The sequence below is a fragment of the Macaca thibetana genome, chromosome 14 (genome assembly GCF_024542745.1).
Source record: "Macaca thibetana thibetana isolate TM-01 chromosome 14, ASM2454274v1, whole genome shotgun sequence".
Taxonomy (NCBI): domain Eukaryota; kingdom Metazoa; phylum Chordata; class Mammalia; order Primates; family Cercopithecidae; genus Macaca; species Macaca thibetana.
In genome coordinates this window covers 707,339-730,160 of record NC_065591.1, presented here as the reverse complement: position 1 = coordinate 730,160, position 22,822 = coordinate 707,339, and the positions used below count along the sequence as shown (strand labels likewise).

At 62.1% G+C, this 22,822-nt stretch overlaps 5 protein-coding genes across 21 annotated transcripts in view; 3 read left to right on the top strand and 2 right to left on the bottom strand.

The window, feature by feature from the left end:
* The window catches only part of CHID1 (chitinase domain containing 1), a 42,225-nt gene extending 34,990 nt beyond the window's left edge, over positions 1–7,235 (top strand). Inside the window, exons 11-13 of the mRNA XM_050757913.1 lie at positions 6,391–6,471; positions 6,826–6,868; positions 7,041–7,235. Coding sequence (XP_050613870.1) covers positions 6,391–6,471; positions 6,826–6,868; positions 7,041–7,139 — 223 coding nt within the window. The 3' untranslated portion in view covers positions 7,140–7,235. The remainder of the gene's footprint in view (positions 1–6,390; positions 6,472–6,825; positions 6,869–7,040) is intronic.
* Positions 1–22,822, top strand: part of POLR2L (RNA polymerase II, I and III subunit L) — a 627,758-nt gene that overhangs the window by 589,763 nt on the left and 15,173 nt on the right. Inside the window, exon 1 of one of the 12 annotated variants that reach the window (XM_050757998.1) lies at positions 8,262–8,266. The exons of 10 other annotated variants lie outside the window; for them this stretch is intronic. The gene's annotated coding sequence lies outside the window, so the exon portion shown is untranslated. Of the gene's footprint in view, positions 1–8,261; positions 8,267–22,748; positions 22,754–22,822 lie in introns of those variants that run through there. One more of the 12 variants, XM_050757996.1, reaches the window with a different exon arrangement.
* The window catches only part of TSPAN4 (tetraspanin 4), a 40,272-nt gene continuing 27,337 nt past the window's right edge, over positions 9,888–22,822 (bottom strand). For all 6 annotated transcript variants that reach the window (XM_050757964.1, XM_050757963.1, XM_050757966.1 and 3 more), the window contains 6 exons: positions 14,180–14,371; positions 12,456–12,530; positions 11,353–11,454; positions 11,142–11,273; positions 10,971–11,054; positions 9,888–10,429 (listed from right to left, as the gene is read on the bottom strand). In XM_050757964.1, coding sequence (XP_050613921.1) covers positions 10,361–10,429; positions 10,971–11,054; positions 11,142–11,273; positions 11,353–11,454; positions 12,456–12,530; positions 14,180–14,371 — 654 coding nt within the window. In that variant the 3' untranslated portion in view covers positions 9,888–10,360. The remainder of the gene's footprint in view (positions 10,430–10,970; positions 11,055–11,141; positions 11,274–11,352; positions 11,455–12,455; positions 12,531–14,179; positions 14,372–22,822) is intronic.
* Positions 11,455–22,822, top strand: part of CEND1 (cell cycle exit and neuronal differentiation 1) — an 82,805-nt gene continuing 71,437 nt past the window's right edge. Inside the window, exon 1 of the mRNA XM_050757968.1 lies at positions 11,455–11,471. The gene's annotated coding sequence lies outside the window, so the exon portion shown is untranslated. The remainder of the gene's footprint in view (positions 11,472–22,822) is intronic.
* On the bottom strand, positions 16,848–19,115 carry LOC126935846 (mucin-6-like). The gene is made up of 2 exons (XM_050757914.1): positions 17,639–19,115; positions 16,848–17,576 (listed from the first exon to the last, which is right to left on the bottom strand). The coding sequence occupies exons 1-2, from the start codon at positions 18,175–18,177 to the stop codon at positions 17,006–17,008; spliced, it is 1,110 nt and encodes a 369-aa protein (XP_050613871.1). The 5' UTR covers positions 18,178–19,115; the 3' UTR covers positions 16,848–17,005.

Sequence of the window (22,822 nt, the reverse complement as noted above, 5' to 3'; positions counted from 1 at the left end):
GCCCCTCATGGCCACCCCAGGACTTGACTCCCTCGGCCTCATGCGGCGCCAAGGGTTTCAGCAACCCCAGCCCCGATCCCCAGGCTCACGCTCACCATGTTCTCCCAACACCCCAGCGCTCTCTGATAGCCAGTGACAAGGGGCCAGGTCTCCTCCATGCCCGGGGCCCTCAGTGTCTCCAGCCTGTGCCTCTGGGAGCCCTGGGCTCCGTCCAGCCTTGGCTGGCTAGCAGCAGCTCCCGCGCACGTCCCCAGTGGGGCTGGGTGCGGGGACTGACTGGCGTGTATCTGTGGCCTAGCCACGCCTGCCTCCATGGGAGGGAGACGGCGAGCCTCAGGGCTTCCGGTCTCAGGATGTTGCTGGATCCAACATTTCAGACAGGACAGCCCTGCAGAAGGATGGCCACCCACCGAGGAGGGCTGTCTGGTTGAATTCAAGCTCTGAGAGGCGACTGAAACGTGTGAAGATAGGAGCACCTGACCTGGGGTTTCAGTGTCTGCAGGGTAGGCTTGGGGAGGGGCAGCTGTCAGCTATGTCCTCCCTCCAGAAGGAGGCCTGGGCCTGGGGTTGGGGGCCTCACCATTGCCCACAGCAGCCCTGGCCCTGGGCGGAGCCTGCAAGCCCCTCCTCCCACCAGCCAGCAGCAGCTCCACTCCCTTGGACCCCTTCCTTGCAGCTGGCTGCAGAGCCCTGTGGGGGCTCCTGAGGGGTCCTAGGAAGGGCTTCTCTCCACACATACTCCTGAGACCAGAGCCGGGCCTCGTGCATTGTTCCCTGCAGGAAGCTGTGTGCCTCCAGGCTGTCTTCTGCCTGCTGCCTCCAGGACACAGAACGGCTTCCTAAGGGCGGCTCAGGGCGGCTCACAGCATACCATGATTGTGTAATTGCACTGCTATACCTTTGGAGCCAGTACAGCCCTAGCAGCCACTTGGTCAAATCCAAGGAGTGCTGCGTGTGGTGACTCATACCTGTAATCGTAACAGCTTGGGAGGCCGAGGTGGGAGGATCACTTGAGGCCAGGAGTTTGAAACCAGCTTGGGCCACATAGCAAGACCCCCATCTCTACAAAAATGTTAAAAGTTAGCAGGGTGTGGTGTTGCACACCTGTATAGTCCTATACAGCTTGGGAGGCCGAGGCGGGAGGATCTCTTGAGCCTTGGAGGTCCAGGCTGCAGTGCGCTATGATCACACCATTGCATGCCAGCCTTCGTGACAGAACAAGACCCTATCTCTTTTCGTTTTGGAGATGGAGTTTCGCTCTTGTCGCTCAGTCTGGAGTGCAGTGGCTTGATTTCAGCTCACTGTAGCCTCCACCTCCCAGGTTCAAGCGATTCTCCTGCCTCAGCCTCCTAAGTAGCTGGGACTATAGGTGTGTGTCACCATGCCTGGCTAATTTTTTGTATTTTTAGTAGACGGGGTTTCACCATGTTGGCCAGGCTGATCTGGAACTCCTGACCTCAGGTGATTCACCTGCCTTGGCCTCCCAAAGTGCTGAGATTACAGACATGAGCCACTGCGACTGGTGACCCTATCTCAAAAAAACAAAAAAAAAATTAAGTCTGGGGAGAGGCAGCCACCCAACTTGGGTTCTGGGCGTGGCCAGGAAGGGTCTGGAGGCTCCGTCACCATATCTGGTAACCGCGTCCTCGGGTGAGGCAGCCCCAGCTATAGCACAGGTACACACCTGGAGATAGGCAAGACACAGGTGCATAGCTCCCGGCCCCAGCTGTGGCACAGGTACACACAGGCACACACCTGGAGGCAGGTGAGATACAGGTGCATAGCTCCCACTCCTTGCTCTATTCCATGTCTCCCCATCCCAGCTGGCCCAGGGTTCTCATACCTTGCCTTGCTGAGATCCTGGGGCCACCTCCCCAGGCTCCTTCCTTGCTCAGCCCAGGCTGGCTCTGCACATGGAGTCAAGGTGTCCTGGAACATCTGGTCAGATGCTCTTGTCAGTCCTGTGTCTCAGGAGGCTGCCTGGGCAGACTCAAGGAGAGAGGCCCCCATCAGCCTCTGATGCTGGCCTCCCCTGCGGCCTCCCATGAGCTGGCTTCCACTCGGGGGCCAAGAGAGGGATGCCCTTCTTGGTGGATGACCAGGGCTCCTGCCAGCCACTGGGCCAAGACTGTAGGGTTGGGCCCGGAGCCGCTCAGGGCAGTGGAGGAGCATGGCCTACTGCCCTCCCGGGAGTCACAAGCCCGGGCTCTCAGGCCAGCATGACAGCAGCAGCGTGTCCATGTGGGCCAGTCCTCCGTGGGCCTCTTTGGTTAGCAGGGTGGAGGGATTGCTCAGACTTGACTACTCTGGGGGTTTGGCACGCCTGCTCCACGGGGCCACGGCACAGAGTGGAGGTGAGGTATTGGGAGTTCCCTCCTCCGCCCGCCAATGCCGCCTCCCTCAAGCAGGCATTTTTTTTTTTTTTTTTTTTTTTTTTTTTTGAGACAGAATCTCACTCTGTCACCCAGGCTGGAGTGCAGTGGCACAATCTCAGCGCACTGCAACCCTCCACCTCCCAGGTTCAAACAATTCTCCTGCTTCAGCCTCCTAAGTAGCTGAGATTACAGGCGCCCACCACCACGCCCGGCTAATTTTTGTATTTTTGGTAGAGAGGCTTTCACCGTGTTAGCCAGGATGGTCTTGAACTCCTGACCTCAGGTGATCCACCCACCTCGGCCTCCCAGAGTGCTGGGATTACAGGTGTGAGCCACCACGCCCAGCCCCCTCAGGCATCTCTGTTTTTCAACCTTGCCTTTTAGACGTTGGCAAACTCCCCAGGCTTTGGAGCAAGCCCCTCGTCCCACTTATTTCGGTTTTCTGGAACCTTCTCCAAGAGAAGTTTCCAAGCTGGTCTCCGTGGGGTGACCCCCACCCTCCACATCAGGAGGTCCAAGAACATCTTTCTCACACTTGATCTGCTTTCTCCCTAGAAACATGTCAGACCTCTGTCCCTGGTCCTCCTAAATTCCTCTGTGGCGTGTCTTGGTGTGTTTTGTGTGTATATCCTGTTTGGCTTTCCTTGACTCTTTCCATTTGAGGCCTTGTAACTTTTTTTGAGGTTGGATAAAATTCACGTACCATAAAATGCACCATTTCAAAGTGGCATTTAGTATGCTCGCAGAATTGTGCAACCCTCAGTACTGTTCCCCAAAAGCCCTCTGCCTGTTAGCAGTTGTGCCCTCTTTCCCTGCCCTAGCCTGTGCCCATCTCCAGCCCACCGTCTCTGTAGGTTTGTCTGTTCTGGATGTTTCTGTGAGGCCGAGGCTGTCCATGTTAATTGAGTCCTTATTCCTCCCCGTCCATGTGCTTGTCCCTCCCCTGGGCTCCTGCGGTGCTCCCCACACCCACCCTCAGACTTTCAACTTCCCCTACCTTCTCTCTGACCCTTCCTTCCTCCCAGGCAGGCCCCTCGCCCGCTCCCCCCTCACCGTGGCTGGTGCCTGCTCCCCAAAAGACCTGTGTGGCCCTTGTTCCTCCTGGGAGCCTGGCCCCCTGGTGTGCTTGTCCATCATACCAGCCATGCTCCTTGGGGTCTTATAAGCCCTCAAGGGGGTCCCAGTTACCAGCCTGGGTGGCCACTCAGACCCCCCAAGGACCCAGCCCCTCTGTGTGTCTGCGGCCCTCTGAAGACTCCTCCCTCCGCTATGGGCCTGGACTCCCTCCCTGTGCCTGCAGCTGCCCCTCCTCACTCAGCCCCGCCCCTACACCCGGTGGCCTCACCCTCCTCCCCAGGAGTGACTCTCGGACCCTCCCTGGGCTTTTGGGAGCTGGGCACACACCCCCACCCAGCACCTGGGCTCTAGCTTCTCCTTGTTCCCAGGGCCTGCTTGGGAGTAGCGATTCCCGGGGTTGGGGTCCCTGACAACGCCCTGGTCGTGGCTGCCCCCACAGCGTGGTCACTACCCACTCACCAAACCACCAGGCTGGGGCTCCTGAGTGGGAGGCACTCGGTGCTCTCAGGGATCCTGGCCACCCACAGCCTCACCTCCTCCTGGAGGCAGCAGATTATGAGCAGTGACCACAGAGGCCCCCCAGGAGGAGGAGTGTGTGGCGTGGCCAGAGCTCCCCACAGCCCGGGGGCCATCCCTGCCCTGAGGCATCTGCCCACGACCCTGCACGTCCCATTCTTCTCACAGAGCCACCCAGCGGATATTGGGGGGAAGCTGCAAATTACACCACCACCACCTTGAGCCGTGTTTCAGTTCAGGAGAAGGCGGTCATTTTAGAGCTGTCGATGGGGTTGTGGCTGTGCCGGCAGCCTCCATGTTGCCTGGCCTGGAGGGGCTTCTGGAAGGACCATGTCTGCACATGGCTGTTGAGGGGCCTGGCCCAGCCTCAGGAGGGCAGGGGTCCAGCAGTGCTTTTCCAGGCCTGGGATGGCTGGAGCTGCTATAGCCACTGCTGCCGTCCCATTACCAGCATCTAGGGGGACCGGGCGTGCTGGCTCACACCTGTAATCCTAACACTTTGGGAGGCCAAGGCGGGCAGATCACTTGAAGTCAGGAGTTCAAGACCAGGCTGACCAACATGGAGAAACCCCATCTCTACTAAAAATACAAAAACCAGCTGGGCGTGGTGGCGGGTGGCTGTGATCCTAGCTACTTGGGAGGCAGAGGTGGGAGAATTGCTTGAACCTGGGAGGCGGAGGTTACAGTGAGCCAAGATCGCGCCACTGCACTTCAGCCTGAGTGACAGTGAGACTTTGTCTCAAAAAAGCAGAAACAGGCGTCTAAGGGAAACTCTGTCTGGGTTGGGGAGGCCGCCCGAGTGCTAATTTCCACCCTCCCTGCCATGTGTCTACCAGGGTCTGATGTCTGCAGAGCAGCCCCCGTGTCCCGAAAGGCCAGAGCTACCCGATGGGGTCTGGCACTTTCTCGAGCACTGCTGGGCAAGTGGCAGCTGCTCCCGCTCACAGCTCTGAAGTGACGTGCCCTAGTCTGGAAGAGGCTCCCAGTGTCGAGGGGACTCTGCCCCACTCAGGACAACAGCAGCCTCCCCCGTTAGGATCCTCAGACATCCCATTCCTCCTGGGCAGGAGCAGGAAGGTGGCTCGAGGTGCGGTCCTGTGGCTGCCATTTCTCACTTGGATAAACCCTGCAGTGTCCAGCCATGACCCCTTAGGGTCCTGCAGATGTCCATGCCACACAGCCCAGGTCCTTGCGCCCCTGCAGCTGCCCACTGCCTGTCCTCCCCTCCCGCATGGTGTCTAGGCTGTAGGCCCCACTCCAGGCCTCCTCCCTGAGGCTGCAGCCCCAGGCATGTGGGGGGCACTTTTCTCACGCAGCAGCCACTGGTCATGTTCCGTTGTCAGCTGCCTCCACCTGCACACACTCCTGTCTGCAGAGACCAGAAGCTTCCAGAACGATCTGTTGCTGCTGCTGGTGGCTGTGGCCCATAGTGTTCTGGAACCACCTGCCCTGGTCCCAAATGTGCAGTGTGAGATGTGCCCACACTCAAGGTCCCCCGTGACCTGGAAACCGCTGTTGTGTCCCCAGCACCTTGGGAATGAGCCTGTCCTCTGTGAAGGAGGGGGTGGTTCTCAAACCATTGGCCCTTGGTGCTCAGGGGGGGCCTGCTGCAGTCCTGGGCCTGGGGTGGTGGTGGTTCAAGACTGAGACAGACTTAGCCTTTGAAAGGGTGCAGAGGCCGGGCACAGTGGCTCACGCCTGTAATCCCAGCACTTCGGGAGGCCAAGGCGGACAGATCACGAGGTCAGGAGTTCCAGACCAGCCTGGCCAATACGGTGAAACCCGTCTCTACTAAAAAATACAAAAATTAGTCGGGCGTGGTGGTGCGCACCTGTAGTCCCAGCTACTCAGGAGGCTAAGGCAGAATCACTTGAACCTGGGAGGCAGAGGTTGCAGTGAACCAAGATTGCACCACTGTACACCAGCTTGGGTGACAAAGCGAGACTGTCTCAAAAAAAAAAAAGTGCAGAAACCACTGCCCCAGGCAGCCAACCCCAGTATGAGGCACTGCCCATCAGTCCAGGGCCAGCAGCGGGGCCAGGGCAGCCTGAGGCCTGTCTGGTTAGCCTCTCACCTGGGGTCTAGACAGAGTGAGGAGCCCCGTCCAGCAGCCACTGTGTAGCCTGAGGGCCATCCCCAGGGTGAGGCAGTTTCAGGCCTCGTGTCACTCTCCAGGCCATTGAGAGGACTTGGGGCGGCTTCTCCTGAGGAAGCTCCCGGAAGATGTGCTTCCTCAAATACAGGGTTCACAGGACCTGAGGCTCTGGCCACCCCACCAGCCATCGTCCCCCAGACCACTGGGGACAGTGGCTCCCTCTACCTGCTGCCCCGAGTGGCCCTGCCCCTGCTGATAGCCACAGCCTTTGGGGTACAAGGTAGGGGAGCTGGGTGGGCTCCCAAACCCACACCCTGGTCTCCCCAGGTACATCCAGACACTGAAGGACCACAGGCCCCGGATGGTGTGGGACAGCCAGGCCTCGGAGCACTTCTTTGAGTACAAGAAGTGAGTGTTGGGAAGTGCATGGCCCGCCTCGGCCTTGTGTGCAGGGAGGGACCCTGGGGGTGGAGACGAGGGAGCAGCAGGGCCCAGGGGGTCCCAGGACGCTGGGGGTGGAGACAAGGGAGCAGCAGGGCCCAGGGGATCCCAGGACCCAGGGGGTGGAGATGAGGGAGCAGCAGGGCCAGGGGGTCCCAGGGTCACGAGCTGACTTGCTGCTCCTGGCCCCGGAGCACAGCTGGACAGCAGGTGGCCACCTGGCGGGTGGGAAGAGTCCAGGCCGTGGACCTTGGCTGTGAGGGGAGGAGGCCTGGAACCAGCAGAGGCGGCGGACGGGCCGACAGTCCCCTTGTCTTGCAGGAGCCGCAGTGGGAGGCACGTCGTCTTCTACCCAACCCTGAAGGTGCGTGTGCTGCCAGCCATGGGACCGGGGGAGAGATGGGGCATGCGACAGCATGGCAGGCACTGGCCTGCGGTCCCTGGGGTCCAGGCAGTGCTGCCCCTCGGCCTGGAGGACACTCCTAGGTGTTGGGGGACAGGCCCCAGCAGGCACTCACACCTCCATCTGTGCTCAGTCCCTGCAGGTGCGGCTGGAGCTGGCCCGGGAGCTGGGCGTTGGGGTCTCCATCTGGGAGCTGGGCCAGGGCCTGGACTACTTCTACGACCTGCTCTAGGCGGGCTTTGCGGCCTCCGCGGCGGACGTGTTCTTTTCTAAGCCATGGAGTGAGTGAGCAGGTGTGAAATACAGGCCTCCACTCCGTTTGCTGTGACGGGTCTGCTGCAGTCCTCAGTCGGGGGTCCTGGGCACCATGTGACTCCCCACCCTCTCATGAGGGGTCCCTGCCCTGGGATGAGTCCTGGCTGGGGGGCACCCGAGAGCTCAAGCCCCTCCCACCCGGGCATCTGCTGGCTGCCTCCTGTCGGCTGGGCAGGCAGGACCCACAGTACCTGCCCCACCAGGACAGCCTGGCTCAGGCCTCTCTGGGCTGCTTCTCACATCCTGGGCCAGATGTGGGTTTGGAAGCTCTGGAACCATCCCAGACTGGCCCACTCCCAGACTTGAGGGCCCTGGCAGGGACAGCTCTGCCCAGCATCACCCCAGGGCTTGGCAGTGACAGAGCTGAGAGCTGCACGCCCACGTCACCACCCACCTCGCCAGCCACAGCATATGTGTGACATCTGCAGAGAGCCACCCAGACGTCCCCACCGAGTCCAGCACGGCAAGGGTGCAGGGGCTGCCCTGGAAATGGGCACAGAGGAACCTGGCCCACCCTCTTGAAACTGGCCCTGGACCTTGGCTCAGCTCTGCCGCCTCAGGTAGCGTGACCCCCAGGCCAGCCTGGCCACATCAGGGAGCATGGTGAGGGGCAACGGCAGGACCCGTGGGCCACATCGGGAAGGGCATTTCCAGTGAGGGGTGGGGCAGAGGACACGTGGCTGGCAGTCTGCACCCACCCCGCAATGCAGCAGTGTCCAGGCTCTGGGGAGGCCCTGGGGAATTTGGAGGCATGAGCCAAGGCCTGGCGGCCTTCATTCCCCTGCCCCTCGTCGCCATCCTGTCCTTGGCTGGCCGTGAGAACAACTCTCCTCACCATTGGGACCCACAGGGCTGAGGTGGGCAGCGGAGGGCATAGGTGGGTACACGTCCCAGGCAGGGTCTCTTGGGGGGACAGAAGTGAGTCCAGGGGGTGGATGGGCCTGGGCGTGCCTGAGAATGCCGTGGGGTGAGGGACGGTGAGGCCAGGGTGGGCACTGGTTCTGGTTCAGAGTCAGTAACATCAGGGTGTGGTGGGCAGGGGGGTCAGGACATCTCCAGCCAGTGGTAAGAAGCATGGTGGGGTCTCCTCCACAGGACAGAAGCTGGGGAGGGGGTCCTGGGTTGGCCCGAGGCACCCACGCCTAAGAAAGGCCTGGATGTCAGGGAGGCCTGTGAGCCGCCACACTGCAGGTGCAGCCCTTCCCACCGCTTTGCTGCTGCTTGACATGGGTGTAGGAGATACAGGTGGTGTGTGCAGTGGCTCATGCCTGTAATCCCAGTACTTTGGAAAGCCGTGGCGGGAGGAATGCTGGACAACATGGTGAAACCCCGTCTCTACCCCCTAAAAATACAAGTTAGCAAGACGTGGTGGCATGGGCCTGTACTCGTAGCTACTCAGGAGGCTGAGGTGGGAGGAGCACTTGATGAGGTTGAGGCTGCAGTGAGCTGTGATCAACTACACGCCAAAAACCTCTAAAAAAAAAAAAAAAGCTGCCACTGGCTTTGGGGCACTGACCTTGTGTCCCCAGAGGCGCTGACGCTAACATTTGAGTTCGTTCTCAGGGATCCTGTGGCTTCCGTCAGAGGGCAGGGGACACGCAGGTCTGGGAGGGTGGTGTGGGCCTGGAGCTAGGCATTGCCAGATCAGCATTGGGTGCAAGCAGGGGTGGGGATGCCACATAGGATAGGACGCCTAGAGCGGGCTCTGTCTCCAGGGTGATGGGCAGAGGGTGAGGCAGGAATTAGCTGGAAATTGAGATTGTGGGGTAGTTTGGGGATCAGATGCCCCAACCTGAACTGACTGTCATCTCTGTGGCCAGTGTCCCCACACAACCCTCACCCTGGCTGTGAGAATCCTGTGGCAGGCACCTTGATGCATGTTTTTTCTGTGCCCTGTGATAACTGCTTTGTGCTGCCAGCTCACTTACAGGGCAGAGTTCTAGGAACAAAATAGACGGGGGAAAAGCGGAGCCCCACCTCGACAGGAGGCCCCAGGGTGGGGGTGATGTGGAAGAAGCCCTGCCTCAAGAGGAGGCCCTGGGGTGGGGGTTTTTGGGCAGGAGAGCCCCACTTGGGGAGGAAGACCCTGGGGTTGGGGGTGAAGCAGAGGGAAGCCCACCTAGCACAGGCCGGCAGTTCAGGGACGCCCCCCCCCCCCCCCGCCCCCCGAGGGCGCTTGGCACTTTTTTTATATTTTTATTACTATTTTTTTCTTTTGAGATGGAGTCGTCCTGTGTCATCCAGGCTGGAGTGCAGTGGTGCGATCTCCACTCACTGCACTGTCTCCCAGAATCAAGCGATTCTCCTGCCACCAAACCTGGCTAATTTTTGTATTTTTAGTAGAGACAGGGTTTCAACATGTTGGCCAGGCCAGTCTCAAACTCCTGACCTCAAGTGATCCACCCGCCTTGGCCTCCCAAAGGGATTACAGGTGTGAGCTACCGTGTCTGGCCCCATCACCACTTCTTAGAGCTAATGTCATGATTTCCTTAAAACCAGAAGTCTGGAGAGTCCTCTGCAGGTGGCTCCCCCAAGCCTGTGCACCAGGTGACCCCACAGCCACAGGGCTCTGCCTAAGCCTCATGCCAGAGGCTGCCCTGCCCCAGGCCTGGGTGCCAGAAGGGAAGATGGGGTAGGGAAGGCAGACTAGCAGTAGACGCAGGGCTGCGGCTCACACTTTATTAGGATGCACCAGGAGCCCCACGGGCCCACTGTGGAATGTAGGTAAGGGGTCCATGGCCCTGCCTGGAGCACCAGGACCAGTGGGGCCACTTCCAGGATGCCAAGCCCCTGTTCCTGCAGCCCCAACCCACTTCCCGGGAGGCTGGGGGCCACAGGCTGGCACCCGTGTGAACACTGCTTTGGAGAATATGTAAATATAAAAAGTACTGGAGACCCCTCCCACCCCTGCCCTGGGTTCCATAGCCAGCACGTGGCCACCCCTCCCAGGGGGGGTTTGGAGGCCCTGAAGCCACCTGAGCCAGGGCCTTCTAGAAACAGGGTTCCGGGGGCTCCGGGCACCTGTCCCTCCCTCCCTCCTCCCAGCATGGGGCAGAGCACCGAGGCTGGTGGTGGGAAAGGCAGCTGTGGGCACGGCCATCTCCCTGTGGGCGTCCTTTTGGCAGAGAAGCAGGCAGCCTATGCGCAGTAGGTGTCTGCCTTGACCACCTGGCAGTACATGGTCATGGCGAAGGTCAGGCCTAGGATCTGTGGGGAGGGGAGGAGGGCTGGGCATAGCAGCTCCATGGCCTCAGGCCTCAAGCCCAGAGCGGGCCCTGGCCCTGGCCCTGACCCCGGGGCAGGGGACACAGCGGCAGAGCCCTTCAGCTTCCTGCTGGCTCACACACCCCACCCAACCCCTGCGGCTCAAGCCATAGCACCCTCCCCTGAGCCTCGCAAGCATGAGGACACCCAGGACTTCCTGGGGGCTGTGGAGTTTGGAGAGCAGGGGTCACAGGCACCAGGACCCCAGCTGCCACTCTCTGCGCACTGGCCAGTCCTGGGCCACCAACCAGCATGAACGGCTGCCGGCCTCCACCCCACACCAGCCTCTGCCTCTGTCCACTAGGAGGGAGCCCACCGTCCCCACAGGCTGTCCCTGCCCATCCCCCCGAACTCACCCTCCTGCTTTTGCCCCAGCCTCCCCGGATCATGGGTTCCTGGGGGCAAGGCCTTTGCTACTTTGTTCCCTGGGCTCAGAAGGCCCCAGCAAAGGGGTAGCAGGGAGTCTGCAGTCCCCAGGCCATACCTGCACCAGTGCCGTGCACAGCCCAAAGACGCCCACAGCCAGCAGGTTCTCCTGGAGCCACACCTTCACCGTCTCGTAGCACGGCTGCAGGAGGCATGTCCTGCATGTCACGGAAGGGCCTGCCGGTCCCACCCTCTAGGCCCCCGCCAGCCCCCAGGGTGGGGGTCTCACCGCCTTCCACCAGGTGCCAGGTGCGTGCAGCCCGCAGCTCTCACTGAACTCCAGGCAGCAGGAGTCAGGCACCCGCGTGGCGTTGTACACCTCAAACCAGTCAGTGTAGTTGGAGACACCACAGCAGCGGAACTGGGGGACAAGCTCAGGTTGGGCTGAGGCGGGAGGGGAGGGGGCACCCACTGACCCCGCCCACCTGCCCAGGCCTCACGTCAGTCTGGATGATGCTCCAGGCGTTGGTGAGGCCCACGTTGCCCTGCGTGCCGTACAGGTGCAAGCCTTTCTTCAGGTCTTGCTGGGCGTACCTGTCAATCTGGGGGTGCGGGGGGGTCAGCAGGGCCCCTCCCACTGTACCCCGCCTCCCTCATCCAGACCCCCTCGCTGGCCCCTAAGCTGGGCCCCTCCTGCGCCTGGTCCTGAAGTGTCTCCTGTCCTTCGTAGCCCACCAAGCTGCAGACACACCGGCCCCATGTCCTCCCAGCAGCCCTGAGGCCCAGGGCCCCCACCTCCGGGCTTCCTCCCCAGGCTGGGGGAGGACCATGGGTCCTGGGGGGACAGAAGACAGGGACACAGGTGACTCCACGTGTCAGGACACGTCCAGCCGTGCTCTGTGAGCTGGAAGCCAGGAGCTATGAGCACCGAGCCCACCCAGCACCCCGGCCACGGTCCCCAACATTCAGTGAGGACCCAGGGCACCCTGGAAAAGGGGCTGATTCCCGGGCCAGGGCAGGGAATACAGGAGGAGCCTGGAGCCCCCTATAGTGCCAGGAAGTCAGGACGTGCCCCAGAATGAAAAGTCTGTTGATGGGGGCACATCAGAGAACCCAGCAGCTGACGGCAGGAGCTCCCCAGGGCCAAGGACGGACAGTGTGATTCGCAAAACAAAGCAGTGTTGTGTTCTAGCTCAGAGTGCAGCCTCAATAGCCGTGACTTCATCCCAATATAAACAAATGGCTGAATATATAAACGAGTGACTGAGAAGAGGCCGTTCTACAGAGCAGAACCCCAGGGTGAGCAGCCAGCACAAGGCGCTGGGAGCAGACGGCCCGGGACGCTGTGTCGGGGGAAGACCTAGGGCGCGCCCTCCGGGTGGGGGAGCAGTGCCCTCGTGCCCCAGTCACCGCAGAGGCACAGCACAGCCTCCCAGGGTTGGGGGTGCTCCCCCTCCAGGCCTGGTAAATCCACACCCGCTGTCTTGGCCGCCAGGGAGGGCAGATGGGGGCCACTCTGTCCACACCGGGCCCACAGTGCCCCCTGGGAGCAAGGATGGAGCCCCCAGCCCTGCAGCTGGGCCTGCGGCCGAGGCAGCCATACCTTGTCCGTGTAGGCGAAGAAGAGGATGGCAATGGTGGCCTCCAGCAGGAACACCAGCAGCAGCAGCAGGAAGAACTGTGGGGGGGGCAGGCTCAGACAGGGACCTGGCAGGCCCCACGGCCTCCACCCCATAGCATGCCAGGGGCCAGGGCCACACACCTCATGGATACCTGGTGCTGCCAGGAAACCTTTGCCAGGCCCCCAATCCGAGACCCCAGAATGCCACCACCACCTCAGAACCCTCAGCCTCGGCCCCAGGTCCAGGGACTGTGGCTGTCGTGTCCTGCTCAGCCCCTGAATGTAGGGCCCTGGGCTGGCCTGGGCTCCCCTCCCCTGCCCCCATCCCTGGGGCAACCCAGACACCCCCAATGGGCACAAGTCCCTGGTCCAAGGCTCTAGCCCCTGTCAGCTGGCTTCAGACACCTCCGTCCAGGGGCCTGTGTGTCCGGCGGGTGCCTCGCGGGGTGCCTGTCACACCTGGGCTGCAGAGGCCCCTTCCACTCCCACGTCACAGCCCTCAGGGCAGCCAGGGTGGCTGATGCCCCCTCCAGCAAGACCACAGGCTGCAAGCCCCACCTCTGACCACGCAAGCTTCCCCCTCCTGGCGGCAGCCCTGAAGCTCAGCCTGACCCCAGCCCTGCTGCTCCTCCTCCATGCGGAGGTCACTGACACCCGCAAGAGGAAGGCAGGCATGGACAGGGTGTGTCCAGGAACTGGGGGGCCCAGGCAGAGTGGGCCTGAGTGGGGCAGACAGGGTGCTGGGCTAAGGACACAGGGGCCCCTCACCCCCAGGAGGTACCCAGGGTTCTGGTCCCAGTCGCCTGTGGGAAAGGGGTAGGGCTTCTATCCCTGCAGGCGTGGCGGGGCCCACACACAGCAGCTTCTTCAACTGTTGGAGGAGCTCCAAGCCCCAGCAGGGCTGCCACAGACCCCCACCTACTGCCTCCAGGGGGCTCTGGGCACCAGCGGATGCCCGGGAGGCTGAGAGATGGGGGGCTCACTGCCAAGAAGGGGTACAGAGGGGAGTGGGCTGGCTGAGGCGATCTAAGGGAAGCCCCACCCCATCCAGGGCTTCTCAGACAAAGAGGTGATCTGAAGCCTCTTGATTTAGGACCTCAGCAGGCTGCAGACCCGCTTCGGGCCCACGGCCTCAGCCAGGCATATTAATCGGTAGCAAGCCTGTGTTTCCATCTAGGAGCCCTTTTCATTTTTAATTATCTGTGATGAGAACATTTCCAAGGAGGATAAACACATCCCTGCCTATAAGTCCATCCCTGAGGGGAGGTGGGGGCTGGGAGGGTCCCAGCAGACGGTCCCAGGGAGCTGAGAGACCCGGCCCCGGACAAGGAGCTGGGGAAGGGGCCACAGTGGGGGTGGGGTGGTCAGGAATGAGTCATGGAGACCGCAAGCCCATGAAAGGCTGTGTATGCCTGTGCACACGTGTATGGGGCTGTGCCTGTGCTCACCAGGGCCAGTGTCCCGTCAAGGGAGGCTCCTGACAAGCTACAGCATGTTCTCGAGTGACCCCCGCCCCCACTCCACAAATCAGCCCCAGCCCCAGTGCAGCCCAGAAGACCCAACAGTGGCCACACTCCCAACCTGGAGGTCAGGCCCCAGAGGTGGGGCCCACGTCTGGGGGTCACTGCAGCAGCCAAGGCCTGGGGACCACCAGAGCCCCACCCTGCGTGGTCCCACCCAGAGCATGCCTGGGCCCCGGCACTCACAGCGAGCAGGAGGCACTTGTTCTCCTTGATGGCGCCCAGGCAGCCCACGAAGCCGATGGCCATGACAAAGGCACCGGTGATGATGAGCAGGTTGGCAGCCGACAGGGACGGGAAGGAGGAGGACAGCGTGGCGAAGCTCCCCTGGGTGGCGGCCAGCCAGATGCCGACGCCCAGCACGCCACAGCCCCCCAGCTGGGGCACAGCAACATGAGAGAGACGGTGAGGCCCCAACACAAGCTCTGGACCCCAGGGCAGAGCCTGGCCCGCAAGCCAAAGCCACACCGCCTGCCGGCCTGAGCCAGAACCACCCGGAGTCCTGCTAAATCCCACGGCAGCCTTGGGGGGTGTCCAGGGCAGGCCAGTCTTTTCCCGACACCCTGGGTTGGCACCCCATCCCCAAACCCACAATCCCTGGCCACGGTGGTGGGGGCTCCCTCGTGCCCCTGAACCTCCCTCTAGGGGGCATCTGCCCACCCCCCAGCCTGGAGCCAGAGGAGCGGGATCTTAGGCCCCAGGACGCAGCCTGCACACCCCCAACCCCACTTCGCCCTCTGGTCTGCCCAGCACAGAAGCCCACTCCCCACCTGACAGGCCACTCCAGCCTTTCCAGACTGCTGTCAGGGAGACCCAGCCCGGCCCTCACTCCGGGATGGGGCTTCCTGGCAGGCAGCCTCAGGATTCCGGTGCCCACTTCCCAAGAAGGTCTCTGTGATGTCCCCGGCTGTCCCGTCACTCGTAGCAGGAGAAATGCTGATTCCCTCACACTTTGTCTCTCTCCCCTCTCCCCTCCTTCTTCCCTTCTCCCCTCTCCGCCCCCCTCCGTCCCTTCCTTCCTTTTCTTTCTTTCCTTTCTCTCTTTTTGGACATGGAGTCTCACTCTGTTGCCCAGGCTGGAGTGCAGTGGCACCATCTCGGTTCACTGCAACCTCCTCCGCCTCCCAGGTTCAAGTGATTCTCCTGCCTCAGCCTCCCAAGTAGCTGGGACTACAGGCATGTACCACCACACCTGGCTACTTTTTTGTATTTTTAGTAGAGACGGGGTTTCACCATGTTAGCCAGGATGGTCTTGATGTTAATCTCCTGACCTCATGATCCACCCACCTTGGCCTCCCAAAGTGTTGAGATTATACGTGTGCGCCACAGTGCCCAGCCAAGTTATGATTTCTTACAGGCACTGGCGGGAACGGAGAAGGCGGGTCCCCCAGGAGCACCTCCCGCAGCCTCTGTAACCGCTGGAGCTCTTACTGTGTTTCCTAAGTGCTTGTTCTTATAAAAATCAATTAAAACAGGAAGAGGCGGGGGAGACGAGGGGGTCCTGCGCCCGGAGAGAGGGTGCTAGGCCGCCAGCCCAGCAAGGTCTCAAGGGAAGCAGGGGTCCGACAGGACCCCCACCCCCAGACGCTGAGGCCTCGGGCTTGGGCCGTTTCAGGAGGAGACGGAAGATACGTTCCAGACCTGGGCATGGGGTAAGCAGTCGCCGGGAAATGCTGACCAGCTCCTGGTCCGCAGCGTGGGCACCCAGGCGGGTGGCGGGCAGCCCTGGGGGATCCCTGCCCCACCCGACTGGACGGGACTTGGGAGTAGGCTGGCAAAGCCACCCCTCCACCCGATGGAGCCCCTCGGAGCACCCAGACCACAGGCTCTGGGGGTTTCCTGGGGGCTACCAGAAGCCCCAAGTCACCCCATAAAAGCCTCCCAAGCCCCAGTGGCCAGACTCACACCCCACTTTCCAGATACAAACCAAGGCTGGGAGATGAGCTGCTGGCCACCAGCAGCCACCCCACCCCCACCCGCCACACCAGCTCAGCTCAAGACAGGCCTGGGGCCTCCACCCTGGCAGGGCTCCCGCAGGCCCCATGGGCCCCAAGACTCTTGCCTCAGGGGACCTGGGGGTGGGAGATGCCCCCTCCTCGTGTGCACGCTCCCCTGCCCCTCCCTGAGCAGTGCATCAGCCAGGCTAGGCTGCAGGTTGGAGGCCGCCACCCTTTCACTGGCTGGCAGGCAGGCAGGAGCCCGTGCTGGGGAGATGGGACACGGCTCCCTGCCCAAGGCCGGCGTGGTCACTTGGTGCCCAGAGGTTCAGGCAAGGCCTCTCACTGGTGTCTTGGGTCCCTCTGGACTCCACAGGGTGAAATCCCCTCAGAGCAGAATCCCCCCTGCTGGGGCCCACGAGTCCCACACATGCTCAGGCCGTCCTGGGGAGAATGCAGGCTCTGTCCCCCGGCCTTCCAGAGGCAGCATCTCTGCTTAACGTTCACAACAGAACGCTGTCCGGAGGCTGCCGGCGCAGGGCCTGTCCTGGGAAGCTCTGCCGAGCCACTGGCTCCTGGTGCCTGCTGAGCTCTAACACCCAAGCCCAGAGCCCCTCCCCAGCAGGCCAGGCACGGGGCGCAGGGGCGCAGGGGAGCTGGACAGACCGGGTGCAGGAAGAGGGGTCACCCCTGTGCTCTGGGCCCCAGGATTCGGAGTACCAAGGCAGGGGCTAACTCTGACCACACAGCCCCTCATGGCTCCAGGGGTAGTGCTAAGGAGCCAATAGGAGACCTGGGGCCGGGCGCGGTGGCTCACGCCTGTAATCCCAGCACTTTGGGAGGCCGAGACGGGCGGATCACGAGGTCAGGAGATCGAGACCATCCTGGCTAACACGGTGAAACCCCGTCTCTACTAAAAATACAAAAAACTAGCCGGGCGAGGTGGCGGCGCCTGTAGTCCCAGCTACTCGGGAGGCTGAGGCAGGAGAATGGCGTGAACCCGGGAGGCGGAGCTTGCAGTGAGCTGAGATCCGGCCACCGCACTCCAGCCTGGGTGACAGAGCGAGACTCCGTCTCAAAAAAAAAAAAAAAAGGAGACCTGGGCACAGCGCCCGGCCTGGGTGTTGCTTCTGAGTAAACCCAGCCCCAGAAGCAGCTTAGGGGGATAGGGGAGGCTTCCCAGGAGACCAGGAAAAGGCTTGGGGGTGGCAGCCAGCACAGCTTGGCAGAGGGCTGCCCAGAGATGCACCAGGGGAGGGATGCATGAGCCTGAGGCATGTGTGAGCCAGGGTGCCTGTGAGAGGGGGTGTGTGTTAGCAGGGGTGCATGTGAGCTGGGGTGCGTGTGAGCTGAGGTGCATGGGGGCCAGGGAGCGTGTGAGCCGGGGCACGTGTGAGCTGGGGTGCGTGTGAGCCGAGGTACATGGGGGCCAGGGAACGTGTGAGCCGGGGGTGCGTGTAAGCCGGGGTGTGTGTGAGCCGGGGTGCGTGTGAGTCGGGGTGCGTGTGAGCCGGGGTGTGTGAGAGCCGGGGTGTGTGTGAGCCGAGGTACATGGGGGCCAGGGAGCGTGTGAGCCGGGGGTGCGTGTGAGCCGGGGTGTGTGTGAGTCGGGATGGGTGTGAGTCAGGGTGCGTGTGAGCAGGGGTGTGTGTGTGAGTCGGGATGGGTGTGAGTTGGGATGGGTGTGAGTCGGGGTTCGTGTGAGCAGGGGTGTGAGTCGGGATGGGTGTGAGTCGGGATGGGTGTGAGTCGGGGTGCGTGTGAGCCAGGGTGTGTGAGAGCCGGGGTGTGTGTGAGCCGAGGTACATGGGGGCCAGGGAGCGTGTGAGCTGGGGGTGCGTGTGAGCCGGGGTGTGAGTCGGGATGGGTGTGAGCCGGGTTGCGTGTAAGCTGGGGTGCATGTGACCCCAGAGATGTGTGTGAGCCGGGGGGGTGTGTGAGCCAGGGTGTGTGTGAGCATGGGTACATCTGAGCCGGAGTGCGTGTGAGCGGGGGTGCATGTGGGCCAGGATGCTTGTTGGCCAGGATGCGTCGGAGCCTGGGGTGCATGTGAATGGGGGTGCATGTGAGCCGGGGTGCGCAGGAACCTGGGGTGTGTGGGAACCAGGGTGAGTGTGAGCAGGGTGCGTGGGAGCCTGGGGTGCATGGAAACCGGGGTGCTTGTGAGCGGGGTGTGTGAGCCAGGGTGGATGTGTCTGGAGTGTGCAGGACCAGAGGCCAGCTCCGTGGCACAAGTGCCGGGGACATCCCTAATTAAGAGAATCTGTCCTCACTGGAGCACCGGGCTTCAGCCACAGCCCCAGGGTGGGCAGGGTCTGCCAACTCTACAGAGATGCCCCCACTTCCTGGGGGACCTGGCCCTGCTACGGGATGCACCAGCAGCTGGGGGACGGGCTCTTGAGGGTGCTGACTGCTAACTCAGCACCCCCACCCACGCATCTTTGGAGAGGTGTCCCTCGTGACATCCTGGGGCACGGGAGAGGCCTGGAGGCAAAGGCTCCCTCAGTGCTCCCTCCAGACCGTCGGGCACAAGGACACGCACACCAGGTACAGACCAGTTCAGACAAGGCCGTGCGGAACTGAGGGGCATTCTCGAGGAGCACATAGGAACCCCAGCCTGGCCCTGGGCTGTCCCCATGTCCTCCCACAGTTCCCAGGTTTCGTGGAGGGGCAGACAGGGCACCACACATGGCCTGACATGGTCACTGCCCCAAGAATTGGGCAGAGAAGGGATATGGCCCTGGGTCCAGATCACCAGGTGATGAGGGCAGAAGGTCAGAGGGAAACAAGAGGCCCCAGAAGAAGAGATGGCCATCGCCAGCTCAGAGCATATCCTGGCCTCAAGCACCAAGCAACCCCGCAAGTTGCATTCCAGGCTAAATGCCCAGGCTGGTGGGTGAAGGTCCCTGAACTTAGGGGAGGTGCTGGCGCAACAGAGAAAACTGTCATTTAAAACCCAAACTGGGGCTGGGCGCGGTGGCTCCCGCCTGTAATCCCAGCACTCTGGGAGGGTGAGGCGGGCGGATCACGAGGTCAGGAGATCGAGAACATCCTGGCTAACACGGTGAAACCCCGTCTGTACTAAAAATACAAAAAATTAGCTGGGCGAGGTGGCGGGCGCCTGTAGTCCCAGCTACTCGGGAGGCTGAGGCAGGAGAATGGCGTGAACCCAGGAGGCGGAGCTTGCAGTGAGCCGAGATCGCGCCACTGCACTCCAGCCTGGGCAACAGCGTGAGACTCCGTCTCAAAAAAAAAAAAAAAAAAAAAAAAAAAACCGCCTGCACCGTCTGCCTCTGCCTTCCAAGGACGGCAGACCTCTCCTGTCAGCAGGAAAATAAGCGGTTCCGAGCTCCCCTCGCCCCAAGGGGATGCCTCGAAGGGCACAGGGAGGACATGTGCAGAGTGACTGGTGCCATGCCAGGTGTGGGACACCCACGTTCCACAGGGGCTGGGCAGGAAGGGGCCTTACACCTCCAGCCCTGGACCCCTTCCACAACTGCCCCAGCCCTGGTGGGAACTGATTTCCCTAATTAACACTCCACGAAACATCCTCACCTCCACCCGAGATGGCAGGAAAGACCCACCCACTCGCTGTCACCGGGCGGGGCGGTCACACACTGTGGCAGATGACAGCCCACATCGCCACAGACGCCTCACACCATCACACGTGGCCACAGACATAGTGTGTGTTTTTTGTTTGGGTTTTTGTTTTTTTAGTTTGGGTTTTTTTGAGACGGAGCCTTCCCTTCGACCCGGTGTCGCCAGGGCCCTGGCTCAGTCACACACACTGTGACAGACACCAGCCCACATTGCCACAGATGCTGCCTCACAGCATCACACGTGGCCACACCCGCGCAGTCTTGCCCTGCGACCCAGCGTCCCCCAGGCCCCAGCGTGCTGCACCTGCACGCTGGTAGACCCACACAGATAAAGTGTGTGCACATGGTTAATAAAATTACCTGCAATTTTGAACGTGTTTCTGTGTGTGCAGCTTTTAAAACATTTTGGCAGGAAAATTATAGCCTTCAAGTGCAAGAGAAAATGCACCCCATTTGCTTGGAGACAGAACATCAAAGGCAGGATGAGCAGGGCTGAGGCCAGGAGGGCCAGGTCCCTCTGGTCAAATGCAGCCAGAGGGGAAGCAGCTGGGGGTGTGGCTGGCAGCCTGTGTATCCTACCAGGGTCCCACCCAACATCTGGGCCCGGCCCCGGAAACCAGAGGAGCTCCATCCCATCCCCACGCACTCAGTACAAATGGGAATCAGCTAAAAACCTCCCTCCCTCCCTCACTGCTGCCCCCACCAGGCCAGACACAAGCTCAGGCGGGAGGCTGACGCCGCCCCATGACAGATGGGGAGAGGAACCCTGGATGGCAGCTGGGGGAACAGCCCAGGCGAGCGGCTCCATCCCAGACCTCTTCACCTCCAGAGTCAGCGGTGCCCGGGGCCCGTCCTTCTTCCAAGCATCAGCTCACACTGTCCGATGCCCAGAACCTGTCCCCAGTACCTGCCTGAGACCATCTCTGGCCAATGTCCGTCCAGCACACCTGGCCCCAGGCTCAGTCCATCAGACACTTGCTCACCCTGATCTTCAGCAGCAACTGATGGCTCAGCCCAAGACTAGGAGCCCAAGAGGCTCGGGGGGCCGTCCCCCAGCGCTGAGCGTGTGCAGGTGCTGCTGAGGCCTGTGCATTCTCCACTCTGCCCTTCTTTTCTGGTCTGGACAGCCCACCTGAGCCTCTTGGGCAGGTGCTGGGGGACGGCCCCCTTGAGCCTCCTGGAGGCCTCGGGCAGGGGTGCAGTCACTGGAGTCCATGGAGTGTGCTCCCTCCAGGCCCACGGGGGCTGTGCTGACCGGCTCTCCATCCTCAGCCCACTGCCCCTCCGGCCACGTGTGTGTGTGTGGCAGATGGCTGGGCTGCCAGCCACGTCCTTGGGATAGGATGGGGGGGCTGAGTCCCCGCAGGAACCAGGGCTCTGTCCAGAGACAGGGATGCTGGCAGCCAGCACAGCCTCAGGACCCTCTGGGCTGACGGGAACATCCCATCATGGCTGGGATGCTGGTTTCCAGGGATTACAAGTCTGTCCACTTACAATGTGTGGTTCGCTGTGATTTGTTTCCTTAAAGCTGTGGGCCCCGAGCAACATCCTGTCTCCACACCCCCATCTGTCCTCCGTTCCCTCACCCCTGAACCTAGGAGCTCTCCAAGGGCCCCCAGGGCCCAGAGATGAGGAGACCAGCCCCACCTAGTGACCAAGGCCCACCATGAGGCCAGTGTCCAAGGCAGGGAGAGCAGAACAGCCCTCATCAGGGGGCACCTGCCCAGGGTGCCAATGCTGGGTCCTGCAGGGTGAGTAGGAGTTTGCTGGAGGGCGGGGAGGAATCCAGGAGGAGACTGTGACCCAGCGGGGCTGTGGGTGCAGCAGGGCTGCGTGGGAGCCGCAAGGAGGCAAGCCGGCCGTCGTCAGGCCAGGGCCACGGCTCACATCACACAGGTGCAGCTGGGAACCCAGGCCCCCACGCTCACTCCTGTCCCCCTGCGTGGGCCTCCTGACTTCTCTGCCTGCCCCTGCAGCCCTGAGCTGCCAATGCCGTATCTCTGCCCCCGGAGAGAGCCATCTCCACGCCAAGGCCCGGCCTGCCTGCCCTGCCACCAGCTGAGACCTGGAGCCTGCAGAGGTCCATGGTGCCAGGCCTGTGTCACCAGGTGGACAGGTCTGACCTACCCCCAACAGCACCAGAGCTACCTGGAGCCCGCAGCTGGGCAGGCAGCGCCCCCAACCGACCTCTGCTGCTGCCCACCCACCGGGAGCCACACACTTCCCAAGGCTCAGACACACTGTGGTTGCCGGGATCAGGGCCTTCCTTCAGAAATGGATGCTGGGAGTTTGCCGCCATCCCCACCCCAAAGGCTGGCCTGGGATGTTGAACTCCTCAGAGAGGCCTGGGAGCTGGAGGCAGAGCTCTCTGCCCCCCTCGGGGACACTGTGCTGCCCAGAGGCCAGCGCCAGGCGGGCTCGCCATGGCATCTGCCAGACATCGCCTCAACTCATCCCAGGGGAGGGGAAGCCAAAGACTGGCCCCCGCCGCACCCCTCCACCAGGCTCACTGCCGATCTCAGAGCAGAGGCCCCAAGCGCAGCCAGGACCTTCCTTTGGGGCAACAGAGAGTGGGCAGTCAGGCTGAGGGGCCCCCACACCTCCAGGGTTGACAGCTCAAACAGGACAGAGCCAGGACAGTCCCCGTGTCCCCTCCAGGCTGGGGCCCTGGACCACATGGCTCCGACACACTGCCCACCTGGGTGTCTCCCGGGGGGTCAGTGCAGGTGGCAGGGGGTTGAGGGGCCTCCCACATTTCCACTCACCCCCCCGGGTCAGGCCAGCACCTGGGGACCTCATCCTGTACCGCCCCACGTGGTGCAGATGGGAAAATGAGGCCCCAAGGAGGGCAGGACCTGCCCGGCGTCCCACAGTGGCAGGCAGGACTCCGACCTCCACCCCGGCCCCCCAGAGGGGCCCTAACCACACAGTGCAGAGAGGGCCTGAGCTTCCGCCGAGCTTCTGGTGCTGGGGCGGGGAGGGGAAGGGGAGCGGCACCCACCCTGAGGAGCAGCGTCGGGAAGGAGCCGAGGCCAGGCGGGCAGGAGGACAGCCCTTGGTGGTGGCACCTTGCTAAGGAGCTCAGCCGCCTCCACCCCTGATGGGCAGGAATTGCAGGCCCCGTCCTCTCCCCTCCGCCCCTGGGACCTCCACTTCCATTAAGGGAAGAGCGTTGCTGGCAGAGGTTGAGCTGACGAGGCAGCACAGAGGCCTGAAGGTGGGGGTCCCGAGGCAGCAGAGCCCCCATGCCCTCACTACTGCTGACCTGTGTCTGTGTCGGCACCTGCCTGGAC